The sequence below is a fragment of the Syzygium oleosum genome, unplaced genomic scaffold (assembly GCF_021117445.2).
Source record: "Syzygium oleosum isolate NSW1041296 unplaced genomic scaffold, Sole_v2.1 Sole_v2.19, whole genome shotgun sequence".
NCBI lineage: Eukaryota > Viridiplantae > Streptophyta > Magnoliopsida > Myrtales > Myrtaceae > Syzygium > Syzygium oleosum.
This window is the reverse complement of record NW_026607503.1, coordinates 727,831-749,184: the sequence shown is the minus strand read 5'-3', so window position 1 is coordinate 749,184 and position 21,354 is coordinate 727,831. Positions and strand designations below refer to the sequence as shown.

Below are 21,354 nucleotides of genomic sequence, written 5' to 3'. Positions count from 1 at the left end.
GCAAGAACATACACGAAAGGGAATCTCGTAGATTTCCGGAGAGAAATCGTCCGTAAATAATAAAGTCATGGAAGCTTGATAATCATCACGGAAACTCCTGGTAGCACCTTTTCTCCGTCCATACCGGTTTTGGGAGAACACAGGGAATGCTCTGCTCTGCCCTTTTCTTGACCGTGGAGACTCGAAGTTATTCGAGTCTGAAGCTTCATAACCATTTGCTCATCTTCACAAGTGACGTTTTCCGGATCTTCCTGATGCTAGCTGGACTAGTGATTGCAGCTGATAACATCTCAGCTGAAAATCTTACAATGCTTGGGTCGTGCTATGAGAATCTCAGCTGAAAATGTTTCTGAAAATGCTTGGGTCGTGCTATGAAAATCTTAAAAGTTTAAAACTGAATTGATATCTTTATAACAGATTTAGGACTAATTTGAAAAATTTTCGACCAGTGAGAATAGAAGGTGAGTGTAGATGAAAGTAAGAGTTCTCCCTTATACTTATGTATGAACACGAAATTGTCCACGCACACACATTAATGTACATAGATGTTGCTATTATTGGTTAAAAAACTTCTTTGTCCCCGCAATGACAATGCACCATGAACATCTTAGAGGCAGAAGAAAGCTGGACTTATGCTATCGGAAATAAGAAGCCATTCACGGTGAACCCTCCATCGACACAAATGGTCTGCCCCGTTATGTAAGAGGCAGCTGGCAAGCACAGGAAGGCCACTAACGATGACACTTCCTCCGGCTCTCCGGTGCGGCCGAGCGGCGTCCTTGCTATCACCTCTTCGTGAAACTTCTTGTCACTAAGTACCTGCGACGAAATTTGAGTTAACATTAGATCATGATGGCGAACATGGTCAAAACGTTTGTAGTGAATTATTTTCGAGCAGGAGAGAAAATTTAAAGTCTTCGGAGATCAAATTACAGGCTCGGCTAGTGGAGTCATTATGAACCAAGGTGCAACAGAGTTGCTTCTTATGTTGTCCTTAGCCCATTCGCATGCCAAATTCTTGGTCAACTGGTTCATTGCTCCTGCCAATCAATTCGGATACAAAAACAGTAAACAAACGCACTTTGTTTAATTCCATATTAACATTGTTTAGATAGTTACTCATAAAAATTTACATTTACCTTTTGTGGCCGCGTAAATTGATCCGACGTTCACTGAAACGACACCGCAGACGGAAGATAAGAACACAATACTTCCAGCTCTCGATTCCTTGAGAAGGGGATGAGCGAGCTGGCTCAGATGGTAAGCCGATTCGAAGTTGGTTGTCATGATGAAGGAAAAATCTTCGGCTGTGTAATCCACGGTCGTCTTTATAGTGTTGGTCCCAACGTTGTTTATCTACCACAAATGAAAACCAAGAACAAAATCCATTGAAAGACAAGCGCAAACTGCGACCTAGTTATTAATATCGTTATTAGTTCCACGGGATCAAAGACAACTTAGACTTACCAGGATGTTGAGCTTGCCGTTGAAGGAGGAGGACACGGTGAGCATCAGCTTCTCTCGCTCCGATTTTGAGGAAACATCGCAAACCGAACCCAAGACTCGGAAACCTTTTCTCTTCCAATCTTCCAAGCATTCATTAATTTCGGCTTCATTTCTGGAGCAGGCATACACGGTCGCCCCAAGCCTCGCTAGTTCCTCCACAATGGCATGCCTAATCATGGTACAGCATTATGATTACTCACCAACTTGTAATTGCAAACAAGAACAGATTAAGCCCTTTTCCTTTCCAGCAGAAGAAATTCCACGTGACAAGACCTTAGTACATGCGATACCCAGGAATGTTAAGTGCGGAAGATTTGGCTGCATTCGCAATTGAAGTCAAACCAACAATTAAAGCCTTTGAATGCACTGGATTTTTATTTGGGAAATCACAAAAGGAGAAGCAAATTCTATTAGCTAATGATATTTCAAATGCGCTATGAATGTCTAAAGGCCACATAACTTAAAAAACATTAGCTATGAATCAGTCACCCAGCAATGACGATCTCAAAGTAATTGAGCTCTCTAATCAAGTCTCTCGTCGATTCCATCATATAGAATTTTAAGTGGGGATGATATCAATTGTCTAGCTTTTTATCCTTGGAGTCGAACATTATTGAATTCAAAAGCATCCGCTATCACTCGGGCGGTTCAAAAAATCTTGATGGTTGGAAGCCGGTTTGACGCGCTCTGGTCGGAACGATTCTTTTGAGGCCAGATATGACGGAATAAAGTGCTTAAATTTATCCATCTTGGCTCGATTTGTTCTGGGTAGGATTGTGCTCGGCCTTAAAATTCTAGGTTCAATTTGTTCTGGCCAGGACAAGAAGTACCTTTACCCGAGATGGACATAGACAGTGCACAATCCTACTGCTATCGCTCAAATTATTATAGAGGAATGAGATTTCAAGATTGATCATGGTCTTCAAATGCCTAAATCACAATGTTTTCTTCCCCAACCTAAATCACAACAGACAATCAATCATCGAAATCATCTACACAAAAGAACAAAGTGTTCGGCGAGAGAGAGAGACCCGATTCCTTTGGTTCCGCCGGTGACGAGAGCGGTCATTCCCCGAAGCGACCACCTGTTTTCGCCCTCGTTGTTGCGACTGCTACATCTACCTGCAGTAGTCCCATTCACCTCTTGAGCCATTCTCTCTCTCTCTCTTTCTATGCACTCTTGTTTCTTTTTGGGTCTGATGCGTCTCTCTAACTCTCCACCTGTGTTATGTAAGTCCTTGACCGGTCGAGAGAGAGACGGCAATTGGAAGAGGCTTCCTGACCACACAAATATGGTGGACAGATCACTTACGTACGGTCATAGAAGTCTGCAAACATAACTGTTCATCTCATGAATCTCACGTGGGCTCCGCATGATAAGATTTCACAAGATCAATAATTGACGCATTGCTGTTACTATGTAAATAGGGGTTCCGTGTGTCGTTTTGCCCCTTGTGTTCGAATTGATTTTCAGTTGCTTTGAGTTTGAACATTCTGATGTTTATCTTTTGCCCTTGGCGTTTAAGATTTGACTTACATATTTACTAATGAATAACCTGACAGTGTAAAAGTATATCGGTAAATATTAACATCTAAGGTCATGTTAAATGTTTTGATTATAATTTTTATTAGAAAATTTGCAATTACTAATTTGAGAAAGCCAAAAAAGAAACTAAAAAGTCCTAAATAGGCTCTAAAAAATCTAATATAGATAAATTTTCAAATAAGAGCCCGAAGTGGAGTAATTTTCTCGAATGAAGGACCAAAGAGGATTTTATTTCAAATAAGAATTCGAAGTAGAGTGATTTTCTCAAATGAGAGCCCAAAGTGGACTTTGTTTCAGAGAAGGGTATTTTCCGGCCGATATGCTCAGGCCCTTATTTGAGACTAATTTGTCCACTTCATGCCATAATTTGAAATTAACTTGTCCACTTCATGTCGTTATTTGAAACGATGCTCACTTTGGATCATTTTTTGAGAAAATCATCTCAATTCAAGTCTTTATTTGAAATTTTCCTAATAATATATTACCCAAAAAAAGAAGAGTTACCTGTTACACGAGCTAAATCAAAAAGATTATGGCTGGGAGAAGTTGCAGAAACTTGTGCCCAAGGACCACAGTAGCGTAGACAACTCACCACTCGATGCCACATAATGCTGCCAGTCAAATCAAACGATGGTTCGGAGTCTAAGGCGGCTCCAAACGTTTGAAATCTCGCTCGGGGTCTTATCAATGACTAAAAACTCAGTTGGTTCTTACATCATCCCGTTGCTGTGTCCATGTTCATACTCAGAGACTACCAAGTTATAAGTTTTGAATTAATACAGTCAGCAATGCATCAGATGTAACCCACAAAAAGATTCAAGTCAACATATTTAATCGTATGGGACCTTCTAAATGAGGCCTATTCAGTATCCAATTCAATCTAATTGATGAAGCATGCACGAAAAGGAGGTAAGAGGAGGAGGGGCTACGTTATGTGTTGAGAAATCTCCCCTACGCCCTTTGTACTTTAACTATGTATTTTGACTATCACAAAATCACTCCTGTGAGAGTGTTTCGTATAGAGGTTATAGAACCAACGTTCTTGAACGTTAGCATCATGAATTTGGAAGCGACTATTTAAGAATCAAAATAAGACAAAATTTGTCTCGTTGACTATGATCAACTTATAAGAACCACTATTTTTACGAAATGTACAAAGTTTCTTATAGTCGTTTAATAAAAAATCTCGTTGATTACAAGATGATCGCTTGGTGATTGAAGTACTTACGGAAACAACCATATGAGGATTTGGAAAATTCTACAAAGATTATTGTGCAGGTCAATCTCGATTCAAGCGATGGCTACGAGATCATCTCATAAGCAATGTTCGAATAAGCAATCTATTATAAGGTTGATCATTTAGCTTGAAGGAATTGGGAGATCACTGAATAACATTTGCGATTTTCGAGAATCATTTTGTGCTTATTGTCTTGTGTTATAACTAATGGTTGTATTGAGAATTACTCTGGAATTGTATCTTTAGGTAGAGTATTTCTCTTGTAAATACTTAGTGTTGCAGTATCTATTGTTGCGGTAGCGGAAAGCCTCTGTAACTCGCGATCCACTCATCACTACAGGACAATCCGTGGTTTTGCTGGAGAAAGAGGTTACGCTTTGTGTTGAATTATTTTCGATTCAGTAAGTTGGACATCAAGAGCATCTTTTGAAGCATGCTAACTGGTGGACAACACAAGGGGTAATATGATGAAAGTACTGTGAAAGGGAGTGTTTAAGTTAAAGAGGAATGGAAAAAGCACGATCGAAAAAAATTCACGTATCCACCAATTTACCCCTCCCTCCTCTATTGGTTGCCTTATTGGCATTTCGATGTGACATACAACTAGACATGTATGTCTGCTTGTTGCACAGACTTTTATAAAATATATGAAGTGTTGAGTAAATATATAAAAATTATTATATATTTTAGAGCAATTCATTTTATACAAGAGTGGTGGACGGCATTTCTCCTTGGAAGTGTGTGTACATATCTACAAGGGTTAATACCACAAAAAATCATAAACTGGTACATATGTGATAGATTTACTCCAAACTATTTTTTTAATCACAAAAAACCCCAAACCGGTATACTTGTGACAATTTTATCCCGAACAATTTTTTTGACCACTAAAAACCTCAAACTGGTACACTTGCGACAATTTTACCCCGAACTAATTTTTAAATATTTTTTTTCGTTAGTTTTTCTTTTCTTTTCTTTTTCCTTTCCTTTTCTTTTTTTTTCCTTCGTCTTCAACTTCTGGCTGGTCGCCTGTCCGACGACCGGCCAGCAGGGCCTGCCTCGCCGGCAACTGGCGAGGTTGACCTTGCCCCACCCCTGGCGAGGGGTCGTCCTCGCCGTTGCTGGCGAGGCTCAGCCACGTCAGCAACTGGCGGGGTCGTCCTCGCCGTCGCTAGCGAGGCACCCCTGGCGAGGGGTCGTCCTCGCCGTTGCTGGCGAGGCTCAGCCACGTCAGCAACTGGCGGGGTCGTCCTCGCCGTCGCTGGCGAGGCTGCCTCGCTAGTGACGGCGAGGACGACCCCTCGCCAGGAGTGGGCAAGGCCGACCTCGCCAGTTGCCGGCGAGGCCGGCCCTGCTGACCGTTGGCGAGGCTCGGCCCCGCCGGCCGCTGGTGAGGCTCGGCCCCGCCAGCAACTGGCGAGATCAACCTCGCCCAGAAGCGGCGAGGTTGAACCTTGCCAGTTGCCGGCGAGGGGTCGTCCTCACTGTCACTGGCGAGGCACAACCTCGCCGCTTCTGGGCGAGGCCGACCTCGCCAGTTGCCGACAGGGCCGAGCCTCGCCAGTGACGGCGGGGCCGACCCCTCACCGGCAACTGGCGAGGTCGAACCTCGCCAGGGGTGGGGCAAGGCCGACCTCGCCAGTTGTCGGCGAGGTCGGCCTCGCTAGCCGCCGGCGGGGCCGACCTCTCCAGCCAGAGGTTGAAGATAAAGAAGATGAAGGAAAAAGAAAAGGAAAGGAAAAAGAAAAGAAAAGAAAAACTAAAAAAAAATTCAAAAAAAATATTATTAAAAAAATAGTTTGGGGTAAAATTGTCGCAGGTGTACCAGTTTGGGGTTTTTGGTGGTTAAAAAAAAAGTTCGGGGTAAAATTGTCATAGATGTATCAGTTTGGAGCAAATCTGTCACATGTGTACTAGTTTAGGGTTTTTCGTGGTATTAACCATATCTATAATTTTATAAAGGTTAATATCAAGAAAAATCATAAACTTAATACACATGTGATAAATTTACCCTAAATTATTTTTTTGACAACAAAAAATCCCAAACTGGTACACTTGTGACATATTTACTCAAAACTAATTTTTTGACCACAAAAAAATCCCAAACTGGTACATTTGTGACAAATTTACCCTTCTTTAAATTGGATTAATATCACGAAAAACCATAAATTATTACACATATGACAAACGAAGGATAAAACCCCAAATTGATACATACGTGTCATCAAACTCAGAACTTTGACGGTAAAATTTAACGGAAACTAAATGAGGGTAAATTTATTACGGATGTACCAATTTGGGATTTTTTGTAATCAAAAAATTAGTTTGGGATTAATTTGTCACAGGTGTATCAGTTTGAGGTTTTCATGGTATTAACCATTTTTATAAAAAAAACCTTAAACTATGCTCACGGTGGCATATTTGTCCTAAACTTTTTTCTATAACACAAAAAATCTCAAACTTATACCTATGTGACATATTACCCTCCGTCAAAGTTCTGTCAATGAGAACCATTAAAAATCTGCCATACATGTTTATTTTACCTTTTATATCAAGTCAATCAACAATTGTCGTGCATTGGTGTTACTGGATTCGAGTCCACACAAGTGTTCTCACACGTGACGAGTCTTAGACAAAGACTCTTTTACATGATACAGGCAGATTGAAATCCCCAGCAAGCTAATGAAAATGTGTTGGTCCCGGTACATCAGCTCTTGTGCATTGGTCCGGTGTGAGTCACTTTCGTTTCCCGGATAATCAACGACTTAGAAAACATTTTTCTTCCTCAAAAAATTGAATGAATGAATATTACTTTTACGGTCAGCGAAAACTTATCCATGCATAAATCGTTATTGATAATGATGACATTTTCCTTTAACTAGTTTTATTAACGATACAAAAGATTATTTAGGAAAATCTTGTGGCCACCTTTCTTGGGGACAATTTTTATAACTGTTACACTTGTGCCAATTTAATCCAACATTTCAAATATGGTAATTTAATTCTAGACATTTTCACATTTTGCCAATTGAGTCTATCCAGCCAATTTTGGTTGCAAATTGTTATTGAGGACGCTAGCTGTCCTTGACGCAGTGTTCAACGAATAATTCAAGAAAAAACCTTGCTTAGAGAGAAAAATCTCGAAATTCAATATTGATGATAATAATGTTCTCTTTTCAAAACAAACCCTAAACACCCTTTTATAGGGGTTAAACCTAATTACAATAGGAAACCTAATCATAATAGAAAGTTACCTAATCTGAATTGGAAACCTAATCATAATAGGAAATCTAATCATAATAGGAAAGTTAATAAGCATCAAATAGCAAAATTACAAAAACGACCCTTAAAATTAACTCATAAAAAATACTAAAATAATAGAAAAAAAACCATCTAATCGCATCACCGTTTCGCTTTCCGTTTGGACTTCTGTTTGTCCAATCGGTCCAGAAACACACCACTAATAAATTCCGCATCATTCTCCTCCACTTGAAAAGAACTCGTCCTCGAGTTAAAATCAGGATCTGGATATAACGGCTCTGTGGACTCATGAAACGGTGACAAATCAGCAACATTAAAAGTGTTGGATATGCCCATGCTATGTGGAAGGTCTATAACATAAGCATTATCGTTGATCTTCTTGCTGACAGCGTAAGGTCCATACTTCTTTGGCTGTAATTTACTGTAAGATCCAGCTGGTAATCGCTCTTTACGAAGAAAAACCATGACTTGATCACCTACCGCAAACACCTGCTTTCGCCTGTGCTTATCTGCTCCAGCTTTATACTTCTGATTAGCTTCCTCTAGCTTCTGTTTGACTTCATGATGCACTTCCACAATCTGTTTAGCCATATGATCCGCTGCTACACTTTTATCCGCTTGCTTAGGCAACTGTACCAAATCCAGAGTATGCTGAGGCGCCTTTATATAAACAACAGAAAAAGGCGACCTGCCAATAGAACTGCTGACATCTCTACGCAACTGGGGCCAGTAAAATCGCTCCCGGACTGCAGCAATAGTTTTATTACGACCCAGGTGTGCAGCTAATCCTCCATCATGTAAATCACGAATTACCTTCTCTCGTAATGATGTTCGAGGAAGGCAAAGCTGGTTGCTACGCATCAAATAGCCATCCTGCACATAAAATTCTTGCACAGGTTGACCAGAAGCACATGACTTCTAAATTTGCCCAAAGTCATCATCATCTGCATAACAATCTTTCAGCTGCTCGAACCCCAAGATGTCTTGGCTTAATATAATCAACAAGCCAGCTCTCCTACTCAATGTATCTGCTACAACATTATGCACACCTGACTTATGCTGTAATCTGAAAGGAAATTTTTGCAAAAATTGACACCATCGCGCATGCATATCTTTGTTAATCCTCTTCTGACTATTCAGATACTTCAAAGCTTCATGATCAGAATAAAGGACGAATTCTTTCCCAATCAGATAATGCTACCAGGTCTTCAAAGCCCTTACGACAGAATAAAATTCTTTGTCATAAGTGCTCCACTTCTGTCTCGCCTCGCTAAGCTTCTCACTGAAATAGCAAATTGGTCTGCGCTCTTGAGATAAAACAGCTCCTATACCCACTCCACTAGCATCACAGTCAACTTTAAACGGTTTATCAAAATCAGGTAAAGCAAGAACATGTGCAGTACATAACTTCTCCTTCAAAATAGCAAAACTATTCTCAGCTTCCTCTCCTCATAGAAATTTGCCTTTCTTTATACATTCAGTAATTGGGGCTGCGATAGTACTAAAATTCTTAATAAATCGCCGATAAAAAGTAGCCAACCCATGAAAACTCCTAACGTCAGAAACTGTTTTAGGAGTCGGCCACTCTCTGATTGCTCTTACCTTCGCCTCATCTACCTCTATTCCTTCAGCAGTAATAATAAACCCCAAGAATAACAGCTTATTAGTTAAAAAACTGCACTTCTTAAGATTAATATACAGCTTATTAATCTGTAAGGCTGTCAACACCTCCCTTAAATGCATCAGATGATCCTCCTCGGTCTTACTATAAATCAAGATATCATCAAAATAAATTACAACAAATTTGCCAATAAAAAATTTCAGAACCTGATTCATAAGCCTCGTGAAAGTGCTTGGAGGATTGGAAAGTCCAAAAGGTATCACCAACCATTAACCCCTCCTTTATTTTGAAAGCTGTCTTCCACTCATTTCCGGGCCGAATCCGAATCTGATGGTATCCATTCTTCAAATCCAGCTTCGAGAACCACTTAGCACCGTGCAACCTATCCAGCATGTCATCCAATCTCGGAATTGGAAACTTATAGCCCACGGTTATTTTATTAATGGCCCTGCTATCTACACACATCCGCCAACTCCCATCTTTCTTAGGAGTCAACAAGGCCGGAACAGCACATGGGCTCATGCTATTCTGAATGTGCCCCTTTCGCAATAACTCCTCCACCTTTTCTTTCAGAATCTCACTCTCCTTAGGACTCATCCTGTAGTGCGGTAAATTTGGCAGACTAGCACCAGGAATTAAGTCTATATGGTGCTGAATATCACGCATAGGCGGCAACCCATCTGGAATCTCTTCAGGCATCAGTTCGCTAAATTCTTTCAATAAAGGTTTAACTGATTCGGGCTGCTCCTCCACTTGTAATTCAGCCTCAGTCTCAATTGCTTGTTTCACGACCAGCACGTGAATCTATCGAGTCTCCTTAACCTCAGCTTCAAATTTCCTCGTAAGGGTAAGGAAATTATTTTCAACAGCTTGTTTTCCTTTGTTCTTCAGGGGTAGCAACGTATACTTCACTCCATCCTTCACAAGGTTATACTGATTGCTTCTTCCCGAATGCTGAGCATCTACATCAAATTGCCACGGCCTCCCAAATAACACATGACATACATCCATGTCTACTACATCACAATACAGCTCATCATGATACTTACCGATGGAGAATGGAATTTTACATCGCTCAGTTATCTGAATTCTTTCCGCTCCAGATTTAATCCATCCTAACGTATAGGGATTAGGATGCTTCTCTACGGGTATTCCCAACTTCTTCACTGCCTCCTTCCCAATGATATTCTCCATGCTTCCACTATCAATAACCACAGCAAAGATCTTTCCCATAATAGTGCACCTGGTTCGGAATAACTGATGGCGCTGCGAATCATCTTCCTGTTTTGGGGCCAACATCATCCTGCGCACCACACAGTTTACTTGCTCCTCTTCTTCATCTTCAAAATCATCGTCCTCACCATCCGGCGCATAGCAATATCCATCTTCCTCCTCTTCTCTCGCTGCTACGTTTACGGTCTTTCTCTGAGGGCATTCATTAGATCGGTGTTCAGGCTGATTACACCTGTAACACTTTATCGCGGCTGGTTTAGCATAAGGGTTAGGGTTCGCAGTTTTCTGCGCTTGCGTTCCCTTATCCCTCGACTCGTTCATAGGGCGCTTTTCTACCGCCTTATCTTCCTGATTTCGCCCTGCGTTAAAGCGATTATTGAAACTGCTATTTTCTACCGAACTGCTCGAACTGCTACCTCGATAATTTTCGTAGCCTCTTCTTCCCCTATCTTGCTGCATCAATTCTGCCTTCATCGCCATATTCTTGGCTTCAGTTAAATTTCACAGAAACTGTACTCTAATTTTATCTCGAATGAAGGGTTTCAAACCATCAAGATATCTGGCCACTTGCTGTCCCTCCATCTCTAATAAATTATTCCGCTCCGCCAATCTCATAAATTCGGCCGTATACTCATGCACAGTCCGATTGCCCTGCTGGCAACGTTGGTACTGCTGGAACATAATCTGCTCATAGTCGGGTGGAAGGAATTCTTGCTTCAGCAGCCTCCTCATCCTAGTCCAAGTTCGAACTCTATCTTTCCCTTCTCGTTCCTTCCTATTCTGTAATCTCTCTCACCATGCAGACGCACCCCCCTTTAATCTACAGGCTACTAATCGCACCCTTTTCTCACTAGAGGTCTCCATATAATCAAAAAATCTATCTATATCAGCAAGTTAATTCAGAAATTCTTCTATACCCAGACTACCATTAAAATAAGGGATATCGACTTTCAATTTAAAGTCGTTACCTTCACGATCGTCATAGCGTTGTCGTCTTCCATCTCTCCGATCATATCCTCCTTGAAATCCTCCATGACGACGTCTGCCGCCATAATCAGCACGTTCCTCATCAAAAATTTTAGTTTCTTCTTCTTCCAAACTCTTTGAAAACAGAAGGTTATTCTGCCTGCGGACAGGAACATGCCTATCAACAGGATCACCACGAGCAAGATCTGCACCCGGCCTTCTGTCGTTCTGCCGATTCCGGTTCACATCAACGCCGAGACCTTCGAATCGTTCTGTTAACTCGTTAAATCGTTCTTCGAAATGACGAAGACTTTGATCGAATCGTTGATCCAAGCGTTCCATTAAACGCTGTTCCAAACGTTGCAGCGCGTCGTCCCCAAGGGTTGGGGCTCTAGTCTCCTGAGCATCGTCACGAAGACCACCGCCAGTCGCCATAGGCTCTGATACCACCTGACGCAACGTTCAGTGAATAATTCAAGCAAAACCTTGCTTAGAGAGAAAAATCTCGAAATTCAATATTGATGATAATAATGTTCTCTTTTCAAAACAAACCCTAAACACCCTTTTATAGGGGTTAAACCTAATCATAATAGGAAAGTTACCTAATCTGAATTGGAAACCTAATCATAATAGGAAAGTTAATAAGCATCAAATAGCAAAATTACAAAAACGACCCTTAAAATTAACTCATAAAAAAATACTAAAATAATAGAAAAAATACTATCTAATACCATTTGGCTTTCCGTTTGGACTTTTGTTTGTCCAATCGGTCCAGAAACGCACCACTAATAAATTCCGCATCAATCCTACGTGACACGGCCTGCACTAACGTGTACATTTTTAAATAATTTTTTGAACTTTTTTATAATTATTTATTATTTATTGTTTTTTTTTCTTTACTTTGATTTTTTTTACTGAGGACCAGCGGCCCTTGTTGTGGCCGGGGAGTAGGGGTGATCAGTTTCCGAGCGGTCCAATGAAACCGGTCAAGTTCAAAGGAAAAATGCCTCGCTCTCCATCACCGAGAAATCTTTTATCGTCCAATAATTAACTAGTGACGACGTACTGCGCTTGTTGAGCATAAACAGAACTCAAGAGAATAATTCGGTGGGTCCATTGAGTTCTGAACATCTTTGTAAGACATGATGAGGGAGATGATGCCAGCAAACGGAGTTTGATAGCTCTTGTCTCACCTTGAAAGGCGCTTTGTCTCTACTCCTGTGTATTCATATGCAAGCGTGACCTTCTATCATCATCTGTCTTTGGCTGGTGTGGGATTTTCAAAGCACGTGTCTTACCTCTTTGATTTATATGAAGTCTTGAACGATGAGATCCGGGTCAATGTTATTTCGACCAGTTTTGGGTTGCCCACCTTAAATATCGACCTCAGTCTCTGTTGTCTCTCCTCATCTCTAGCGTCACTTTTTGATCATTTGTTAGCAAGAGCAAGTTGGCTTCGTTTGGCTGGATTTGGAGCATTTAGAGGACTGAACACTCCCTAGTCCCAATCAAAGTATGAATTGAGGAGGCATGCGTGAGATATTTAAAAAACAAAACAATCGGTCCAGTTCGGCTCCCCCCTTGGAACTGGAAATTGGACTGTCCGGACACCAGTTTCACTTTTAGGAACTGGGAACCGGGAACCGGGAATCGGATTAGAATTTTCGGTTGGTCCGGTCCGGGCGATTCCTACTTCGGTCAATCCATCTTGTTCATCCCTACTAAGGATGGCAAGTGGTCCCTGCGCCCTCGCTAGATTTGGGCCAAGCGAAGGTGTCGCGGCTCTTGCTAGCCTCGAGCGAGGCCGCGGTACCCATATTAGGTGAGGGCTTGCTCTCGCCCAGATCCGGTGATCACCGGCCCTTAGTTAAAAAAAAAAGAAGTAAAGAAAAGATAAAAAAGATAAAAAAAAATTCAAAAAAAATTATTAAAAAATGTCCACATCAATGCTTTCCAAATTTATTTTCGATCTCACTCGCGGGTCTTCTAGAACGTTGAGTCAGATGGGTTTTCTAAATGAATTGGTTTTTCATCACAGGGGCAAACGACTGGAAGAGATGCGGTAGAGGAGATACGGAGGAGGAAGGAGCCAAAAAAATTCATTCTCAAGGAAGGAATTTTAAAAGGATATTCGTGTTCATTCTTTCTCAATATCACCATTTTCTGGCGATTGGAGATCTTCCTTTTGTTTTTTTTTTTCATCATCTTCACCCATCATAGACTCCAGATCCGAGAGACTTCTTCATAGATGTCACAGAGCAAGAATATACACAAAAGGTAATCTCGTAAATTTTCGAAGGGAAATTGTCCATATATAATAAGTCATGGAAGCTTGATAATCATCTCGGAAACTCCTGGTATCACCTTTTCTCCGTCCATGCCAAGTTTTGGGAGAACACAGGGAGTGCTTTGCTCTGCCCTTTTCTTGACTGTGGAGACTCGAAGTTATTCGAGTCCACAGCTTCATAACCGTTGCTCATCTTCACAATTGATGTTTTCCGAATCTTCCTTGCGCTAGCTGGACTAGTGATTGTAGCTGAGAACATCTTCTCAGCTGAAAATCTTACAATGCCTGGGTCGTGCGATGAGGTTGCGGAACGATGAAGGGAAAAAAACGAGAAGAGAGAACATAAAAAAGCAAAAAGCTTTTGGATGAAAGTGCCTCTGGCCATATAAAAATATGATTGGTAGATCAACTTATTTGGTTTCATCCACCTCGTTCATCAAATTTCACATCACTCGGCTATAAGTTTTATATGCGCTGTACGCAAACAAAATTATTTTTGGTGGGACTCGGAATTAGCTTTACGTGCCTTCTGAATATATGTGTATATAATGTACTTTTGAATTTCTAAATTAATTTGATGCAATTATTGACATGTGGGCCCACACGTCCCCATATTTTTTTTTTTGTCAAACAAACGTACCCATCGTTGATGCCTCCCGATGTAAGCATATATGGAGATGAATCTGAGAGAGGCCATAGCCGGATCGGGCACCGCGTGTCCCCACCGGAGCAGGATTTGGATTGAACCACCAATGGTGTATTCCACGAACTAGGGATCCGGACCGGTTGGTCCTAACTATGTGCTCATATATTTTCCACAATAAACAAAAATTAAAAAGCAGATTTATATATTGCAGATCAAAAATAATAAACTAAACCCACCAATCATCGAGAGATAAGGATTATTTTGCAAACATGAATGATCAAACATCAGTAATGATCCTCAAATTGAAAAGACGAACCAAAAAACGTACTTCATTTAGGGTTTAATTCACTTTTAACTAATTTTTTTTGAAGTAATATATATATTTATATAAATATAGTCGGTCCAGTTCCCTTTTGAACCAGGAACTGAACTATCAGGATACCAGTTCCACTTTTAGGGAGCTGGAATCGGATCCCGAGAACTGGACCAAATCGGGCGGTTCTCGAATTGAGTGGTCCATTTTGCACAACCCTACCACAAACCCTCCGTAGCTCATCCCCACGACATCCATCTTCTTCACATCAATTGCCTCCATTAGAGCAACCACGCACTGGGCTTGGAATTGCTCGCTCCGCTCGTGCCTCATCCTGTAGAAGTCGGCGAAGTAGACGTACACGATGATGCGGGCAGCAAGCGGGAAGACGAAGTCGTTCCACCACCACATTCCGTTGGCTCCGATGCTGTGGATGAGGAGGAGGTTGGGCCTCACCAGATTGGGAGTCTTGTGGACCCGACATTGCATCACCGTGCCGTCACCGAAGCGGCCAGGTCGGTGACGGTGGACTTGACGCCAGACTTGCGAGAAGGAGAAGCGGAGGCACTAGTCCCTCGTCGCCGTGAAGCTAAAACACCTGGCCATTGGACTGAATCTTAAAGCTTGATGCTCTTTTTTGCCTCTGCCTCTCTCCCTCTCTAGAAGCAGAGCAACGGTGGTTTATGCGAGAGGTGGGTGGCGACGCCGTCACTTCGTGAGTGCTGATTTCTGGATAAGAGAGGTGTGTGTTTTTGAAAAAAATAAAAATAAAAAGATAATATAAGTGCCATAACTTTTGTATGGCGCTCACTTAAGTGTCATAATTTTTTTTATCACTTGAGTATCATAATTTTTGTATGGCGCTCACTTGAGTAGCATAATTTTTTTCTGATCACTTGGGTGCCATATAACTTTTTAATTAATCACTTTTTTTTGTCGAATTCAATTGATTAACTGAGTCCCACAACTTTAAAAAAATATTCACCACAAGTGCCATGCCATGTCAGATTTTGGACACTTGGATGAAAGTTTTTCAAAATCTATGGTACTCAAATGATCATTTCGAAGTTATGGCACTCAAATGAATATTTTCTAGAAATTATGGCATTCAAGTGAATGCCGTCCCAAAGTTATGGAACTTGCGGTATACTTATCCCAAAAAAGATGAACATGAAAAGAAGCAAGAAGAAGATGAATGGTAATCACCAAAGAAAAACATGTCAAAAAAAGAGAAAGTTTAGAAAATTATAAGAAAAAAATTGTGGAAATCCTATATTTGTGGAAAAAAAGAGAAAGTTCAGAAAATGTCAGGAAATCCTATATTTGTGGAAAAAATTGACGGAGAAAACAAAAATAAAAAAAAAGCGACCATACTATGTAGGACAATCGGGATGAGTGATCTGCCATATTAACATTTTTAGAAAAAAATTAATCTGAAGAATTATATTAGAATTTTATGAAAATGTTTAAAATTACATTTGCAAAATTTAAAAATTTCAGACAGGATTAATATCCGCCCAATAGATTTAGGATTCATTTGAAATTTTTCCGCCGGTGTGAATAGAAAGTCGGAGTAGATAAACATAAAGTAGCATAGAAGCTACTCTTCCTGACACTTGTATGATCAAGAAATTGTCCACATACACACATTAGAGATGTTGTCCTTATTGGTGAAAAATAAACTTCTTTGTCCCTGAAACGACAATGCATGATGAACATCTTACTGATAGAAGAAAGTTGGACTCATGCTCCAGGAAATAAGAAGCCATTCACGGTGAACCCTCCATCAACACAAATAGTCTGCCCTGTTATGTAAGAGGCCGCCGGCAAGCACAAGAAGGCCACTAATGACGACACCTCCTCTGGCTCTCCAGTGCGGCCGAGCGGCGTCCTTGCTATCACCTCCTCGTGAAAATTCTTGTCACCAAGTACCTGCGACGACAGATGCTTGACGTCAAATCATGATGGCAAACATGGTCAAGATCTATGAAGTGAACTATTTTCGAGCATGAGCGAAAATTCAAAGCCTTAGAAGATCAAATTACAAGCTCGGCTAGTGGAGTCAGTATGAACCAAGGTGCAACAGAGTTACTCCTTATGTTGTCCTTAGCCCATTCGCATGCCAAATTTTTGGTCAATTGGTTCATTGCTCCTGCCAATCAATTCGGATACAAAAACAGAAAACAAACGCACTTTGTTTAATTCCATATTAACAGTGTTTAGATAGTTACTTATGAAAATTCACATTTACCTTTGGTGGCCGAGTAAATTGATCCGACGTTCACTGAAACAATGCCGCAAACGGATGATAAGAACACAATGCTTCCAGCTCCCGAGGCCTTCAGAAGGGGATGCGCGAGCTGGCTCAGATGGTAAGCCGATTCGAAGTTAGTTGTCATGATGAAGGAAAAATCTTCCGCTGTGTAATCCATGGTCGTCTTTACAATGTTGGTCCCAATGTTGTTTATCTACCACAAATGAAAACCACGAACAAACTTTATTGAAAGATAAGCACAAACCACAACCTTGTTATTAATATTGTTATTGGATCCACGGGGTCAAAGACGACTTAGACTTACAAGGATGTTGAGCTTGCCATCGAAGAGGGGTGACACGCTGAGCATCAGCTTCTCTTGCTCCGATTTGGAGGAAACGTCGCAAGCCGAACCCGTGACTCGAAAACCCTTGCTCTTCCAATCTTTCAAGCATTCATTAATTTCGGCTTCATTTCTAGAGCAGGTATACACGGTCGCCCCAAGCCTCGCTAGTTCCTCCACAATGGCATGCCTAATCATGGTACAACAACATGATTACTCACCAACTCGTGATTGCAAACAAGAAAAGATTAAGCACTTTTCTTTTCCATAAGAAGAAATTCCATGTGACCAGACCTTAGGACATGTGATACCCATCAATATGCGGATGATTTGGCCGCATCGCAGTTGAAGTCAAACCAATAATTAAAGCCTTTGAATGCACTGAAGTTTTATTTGGGAAATCACAAAAGGAGAAACTAATTCTCTTAGGTAATGCTACGTCAAATGAGTTATCAACGTCTAAAGGCTACAGAACTTAAAAAGGTAACGAATGAATCGGTGACCCAGCGACGACATCCTCAAAGTAATTAAACTCACTAATCATGTCTCTCGTCGTTTTTATCATATAAAGTTTTAAGTAGAGATGATATCAATTGTCTAGGCTTTTTATCCACGGATTCGAACATTATTGGATTCAGAAGCATCCGCTATCACTTGCTCGGTTAAAAAATTCTTGATGGTTGGAAGTGTTGGATGTTTGTTCGTAAAACAAACAAAATAATGCTCTTTCATTTGTCCCACATAGGAAAGTTTTGAGAAAGTGGGCTGCTTTATAACTGTGAATATCTTCTTGCTCCTTAGAGTGAAGACAATGGGGTGTGTGCTAGTCCACACAATGCCCGCGTGCGGATGCGCGATTTTGGCGCAAAGGTTGTTTTTTGTTTTATTTCGTAAGGTTATCTTATTAATTTTTTATTAGTTGAAAGGTTGTTTTTTGTTTATTAAGTAATTTTCGAAATTATGAAAATTCGGAATTATATATTTATTTATTTATTTATTTTATTCCGAATTTTACATGTGTCTTTCCAAGACAACTTTTGGAGATTATACTTGTTCAGTTTTCAATCTTTTCCGAAGGGTTGCATCTATTCAGTTTGCAACTTCTTCCGAAGGAATATCTTTGTTAGCTTTGCAACCTTTCGTGAAGAGTTGCCAATGTTCTTTAAGACCGATTTCTATATATGTCAGTTTTTGGCAAGAAAGAAAATAGAGATCAATTTCTTCAAGTCTTCTTTCGAAAACTACAGCCATCATTTCTTTTGTTTCCTAGAGAGACCCTGGAGAAATACTAGAATTGCTATCTAGTATTCTCATTTTGAGACTTTGTTGTATCCTGGAGGATTTTTGCCGGTGACCATTAGCAACAATTGTAGGGCAAATAAATCCTTAAGGAAAGTGATATCACGCCTCAAAGTCCGACTTGATTGCTCTTTTGATTCGAAGCCATTTTATTTTTTACAACAGGAAGTCCGGTCGACACGCTCTAGTCAGAACGATTTTTTTCGAGCCCAAACATGATATAAAAAAACCCACTTTAAAGTGCTTAAATTTATACATCTTGGCTCGATTTGTTTTGGCTAAGACTATGCCCGGCCTAGACATTCTAGGCTGAATTTGTTCTTGCTGGGACAAGAAGTACATTGACCGCGGATTGCCCTAGTTAGTGCATAATCTTACTGTCGCTCAAATTATTATAGAGGAACGGGATTTCAAGATTGTCACGATGTTTTCTCCTCCAACATAAATCATAACGGATGATCGATCATCTAAATCATTGATATAAAAGAACGAAGTGTCGGGTGAGAGAGAGTGATAAAGAGAGAGAGACCCGATTCCTTTTGTTCCACCGGTGACAAGAGCCGTCATTCCCTGAAGCGACCACCTGTTTTCGTTGTCGCCGATGCGGCTGCTACCTCTACTCGCAGTCCCATTCCCCTCTTGAGCCATTCTCTCTCTCTTTTGGAAATGTGATTCTTCCCCTAAACTCTTCTTTTTTTCTTTCTGGGTCTAATACGTCTCTCTGACTCCACCCGTGTTATATTAGTCGGCAATTGGCAGAGGACAATTGTTTATTTTGTCTTTTGTATCAAGTGAATCAATTGTTTATTTTGTGAAATCTTATACGGGCTCCATACATAGGATTTTGTTAGATCAATAATTGTCGCGCATTGGTGTTATTAAATTCGAGTCCAGACAAGAGTTCTCATCAATGATGAGTCTTAGGCAAAGACTTTATTAGATGATACACGTAGATTGAAATCGATAGCAAGCTAATGGAAATGTGTTGGTACCGGTAAATCAGCTCTTGTGCATTGGTTCGGTGAAAGTCGCCTTCGTTTCCCGGATAATCAACGACTAAGAAAACTGTTTTTCTTTTTTGACAGTTCATATTGCTCGTAAAACTGAATGAATGAAGATTACTTCAACGGTTAGCAAAAAGTTATCTAGGCATGAATCGTTATTGATAACGAGGACATTTTCTTTTAGCTAATTTTTCTTAACGATACAAATGATTATTTAGGAAAAACTTGTGGCCACCTTTCACAAGGACAATTACCAAAAAAGTCTTAAACCTATTACACTTATATCAATTCAATCTTAAATATTTCAAATGTGCCAATTTAGTCCTAATCATTTTTACATTTTGTCAATTGAATTCATTCGGTCAATTTTAGCCGCAAATTATTGACGGGGATGCCGGCCATCCCACATGATAGGGCCGGTGTTGACGTAATTTTTTATAATCGTTTTTTTTTTGTTTTGTTTTGTTTTCTTTATTTTTTTTTTCGACTAAGGACCAGCGGCCCTAGTTGTGCTCGCGGCCGCAGCCCTTCTCAATATCACCATTTTCTCGTGATTGGAGACTTTCCTTCTTCTTTTTTATCATCTTCACCCATCATAGACTCCATATCTGAGAGAGACTTCATTTTAGATGTCACAGAGCAAGAACATACACGAAAGGGAATCTCGTAGATTTTCGGAGAGAAATCGTCCATAAATAATAAAGTCATCGAAGCTTGATAATCATCACGGAAACTCCTGGTAGCGCCTTTTTCTCCGTCCATGCCGATTTTGGGAGAACATAGGGAGTGCTATGCTCTGACATTTTTCTTGACCGTGGAGACTCAAAGTTATTCGAGTCCGAAGCTTCATAACCGTTGCTCATCTTCACAAGTGACGTTTTCTGGATCTTCCGAGAAGTAGTTGGACTAGTGATTGCAACTGAGAACATCTCAGCTGAAATCTTACAATGCTTGGGTCGTGCAATGAGGTTGCGGAAGGATGAAGGGAAAAAAATAAGAGAAAAGAAACAAAAAAGAAAGGGAGTAAGAAGAAAGAAAGAAAAAGAAAAAGGCTTTTGGATGAAAGTGCCTCTGGCTACGTATGATTGGTAGATAAACTTGGGGCCTTATTTGAGATTGGGTTTATCACTCCATGTCTTTATTTAAGCCTAAATTGTTAACTTCGAGACCTTATTTGAGACAACGTCCACTTTGAATCGTTTTTTGAAAAAATGACTCCACTTCATACCTTTATTTAAAATTTTTCGCTTTTCCAATGAAGAAAAAAAAAGAAGCGTTGTCTCGTGACGGGATAGGTTCCCCCATATACGTAATGCAAGTGTGCTTCCACCTAAATGAGGCAATCCCAGCAGTCGATCTCCCACCAAACGACCCTCTCTCCTTCATCGAAGCCAACCATGTGTGTCCGCTCTCTCTCATGTGTGGCCCAATCCAACATCTACGACGTATTAGAGAATTTTCCTACGGAACAATCACGTGATGAATGAAAATCTATTTTTGGGCCAACCTATGTGAAGAATAAGATGACTGACCACGACAATTATATATAAGATATCCCACATCGCTATACTACAGAATTTATATACTCTTCATGTACAATTCCTTTCACCTATTAATTTAAGCTTTTAATTTGGTCATTTTAATATTGTATCATAGTTACGCTTCACGTCAACTTATTTCGTGCGTGCATCCACCTAAGCTAGAGGGTTTATCCGCTCTTTACTTAAATAAATTTATTTTTAGTGGGATTCGGAATTAGCTTTACATGCTTTTAAAAAAATATGTAAATACAATATACCTTTGAATTTATAAATTAATTTTGTGCAACTATTGACATG

The 21,354-nt window shown here is 40.4% G+C and overlaps 2 protein-coding genes across 2 annotated transcripts; both read right to left on the bottom strand.

The window, feature by feature from the left end:
- Positions 1–515: 515 nt before the first annotated feature.
- Positions 516–2,765, bottom strand: LOC130140472 (tropinone reductase homolog At5g06060-like). The gene is made up of 5 exons (XM_056319894.1): positions 2,538–2,765; positions 1,468–1,675; positions 1,140–1,356; positions 934–1,040; positions 516–819 (listed from the first exon to the last, which is right to left on the bottom strand). The coding sequence occupies exons 1-5, from the start codon at positions 2,657–2,659 to the stop codon at positions 631–633; spliced, it is 843 nt and encodes a 280-aa protein (XP_056175869.1). The 5' UTR covers positions 2,660–2,765; the 3' UTR covers positions 516–630.
- A 13,406-nt stretch (positions 2,766–16,171) lies between these two features.
- Positions 16,172–19,251, bottom strand: LOC115670204 (tropinone reductase homolog At5g06060-like). The gene is made up of 5 exons (XM_030591415.2): positions 19,042–19,251; positions 17,196–17,403; positions 16,868–17,084; positions 16,662–16,768; positions 16,172–16,548 (listed from the first exon to the last, which is right to left on the bottom strand). The coding sequence occupies exons 1-5, from the start codon at positions 19,158–19,160 to the stop codon at positions 16,360–16,362; spliced, it is 840 nt and encodes a 279-aa protein (XP_030447275.1). The 5' UTR covers positions 19,161–19,251; the 3' UTR covers positions 16,172–16,359.
- Positions 19,252–21,354: the final 2,103 nt, after the last annotated feature.

What these genes read in the sequence shown, in the direction of transcription:
- LOC130140472 (XM_056319894.1), bottom strand. Translation starts at nt 2,659, where the DNA reads ATGGCTCAAGAGGTGAATGGGACTACTGCAGGTAGATGTAGCAGTCGC. An exon ending in GGCGGAACCAAAGGAATCGG is followed by an intron (nt 1,676 to 2,537) that starts GTCTCTCTCTCT and finishes TACCATGATTAG; the next exon opens with GCATGCCATTGTGGAGGAAC. An exon ending in ACGGCAAGCTCAACATCCTG is followed by an intron (nt 1,357 to 1,467) that starts GTAAGTCTAAGT and finishes CATTTGTGGTAG; the next exon opens with ATAAACAACGTTGGGACCAA.
- LOC115670204 (XM_030591415.2), bottom strand. Translation starts at nt 19,160, where the DNA reads ATGGCTCAAGAGGGGAATGGGACTGCGAGTAGAGGTAGCAGCCGCATC. An exon ending in ATGGCAAGCTCAACATCCTT is followed by an intron (nt 17,085 to 17,195) that starts GTAAGTCTAAGT and finishes CATTTGTGGTAG; the next exon opens with ATAAACAACATTGGGACCAA. An exon ending in TGACTCCACTAGCCGAGCTT is followed by an intron (nt 16,549 to 16,661) that starts GTAATTTGATCT and finishes CTGTCGTCGCAG; the next exon opens with GTACTTGGTGACAAGAATTT.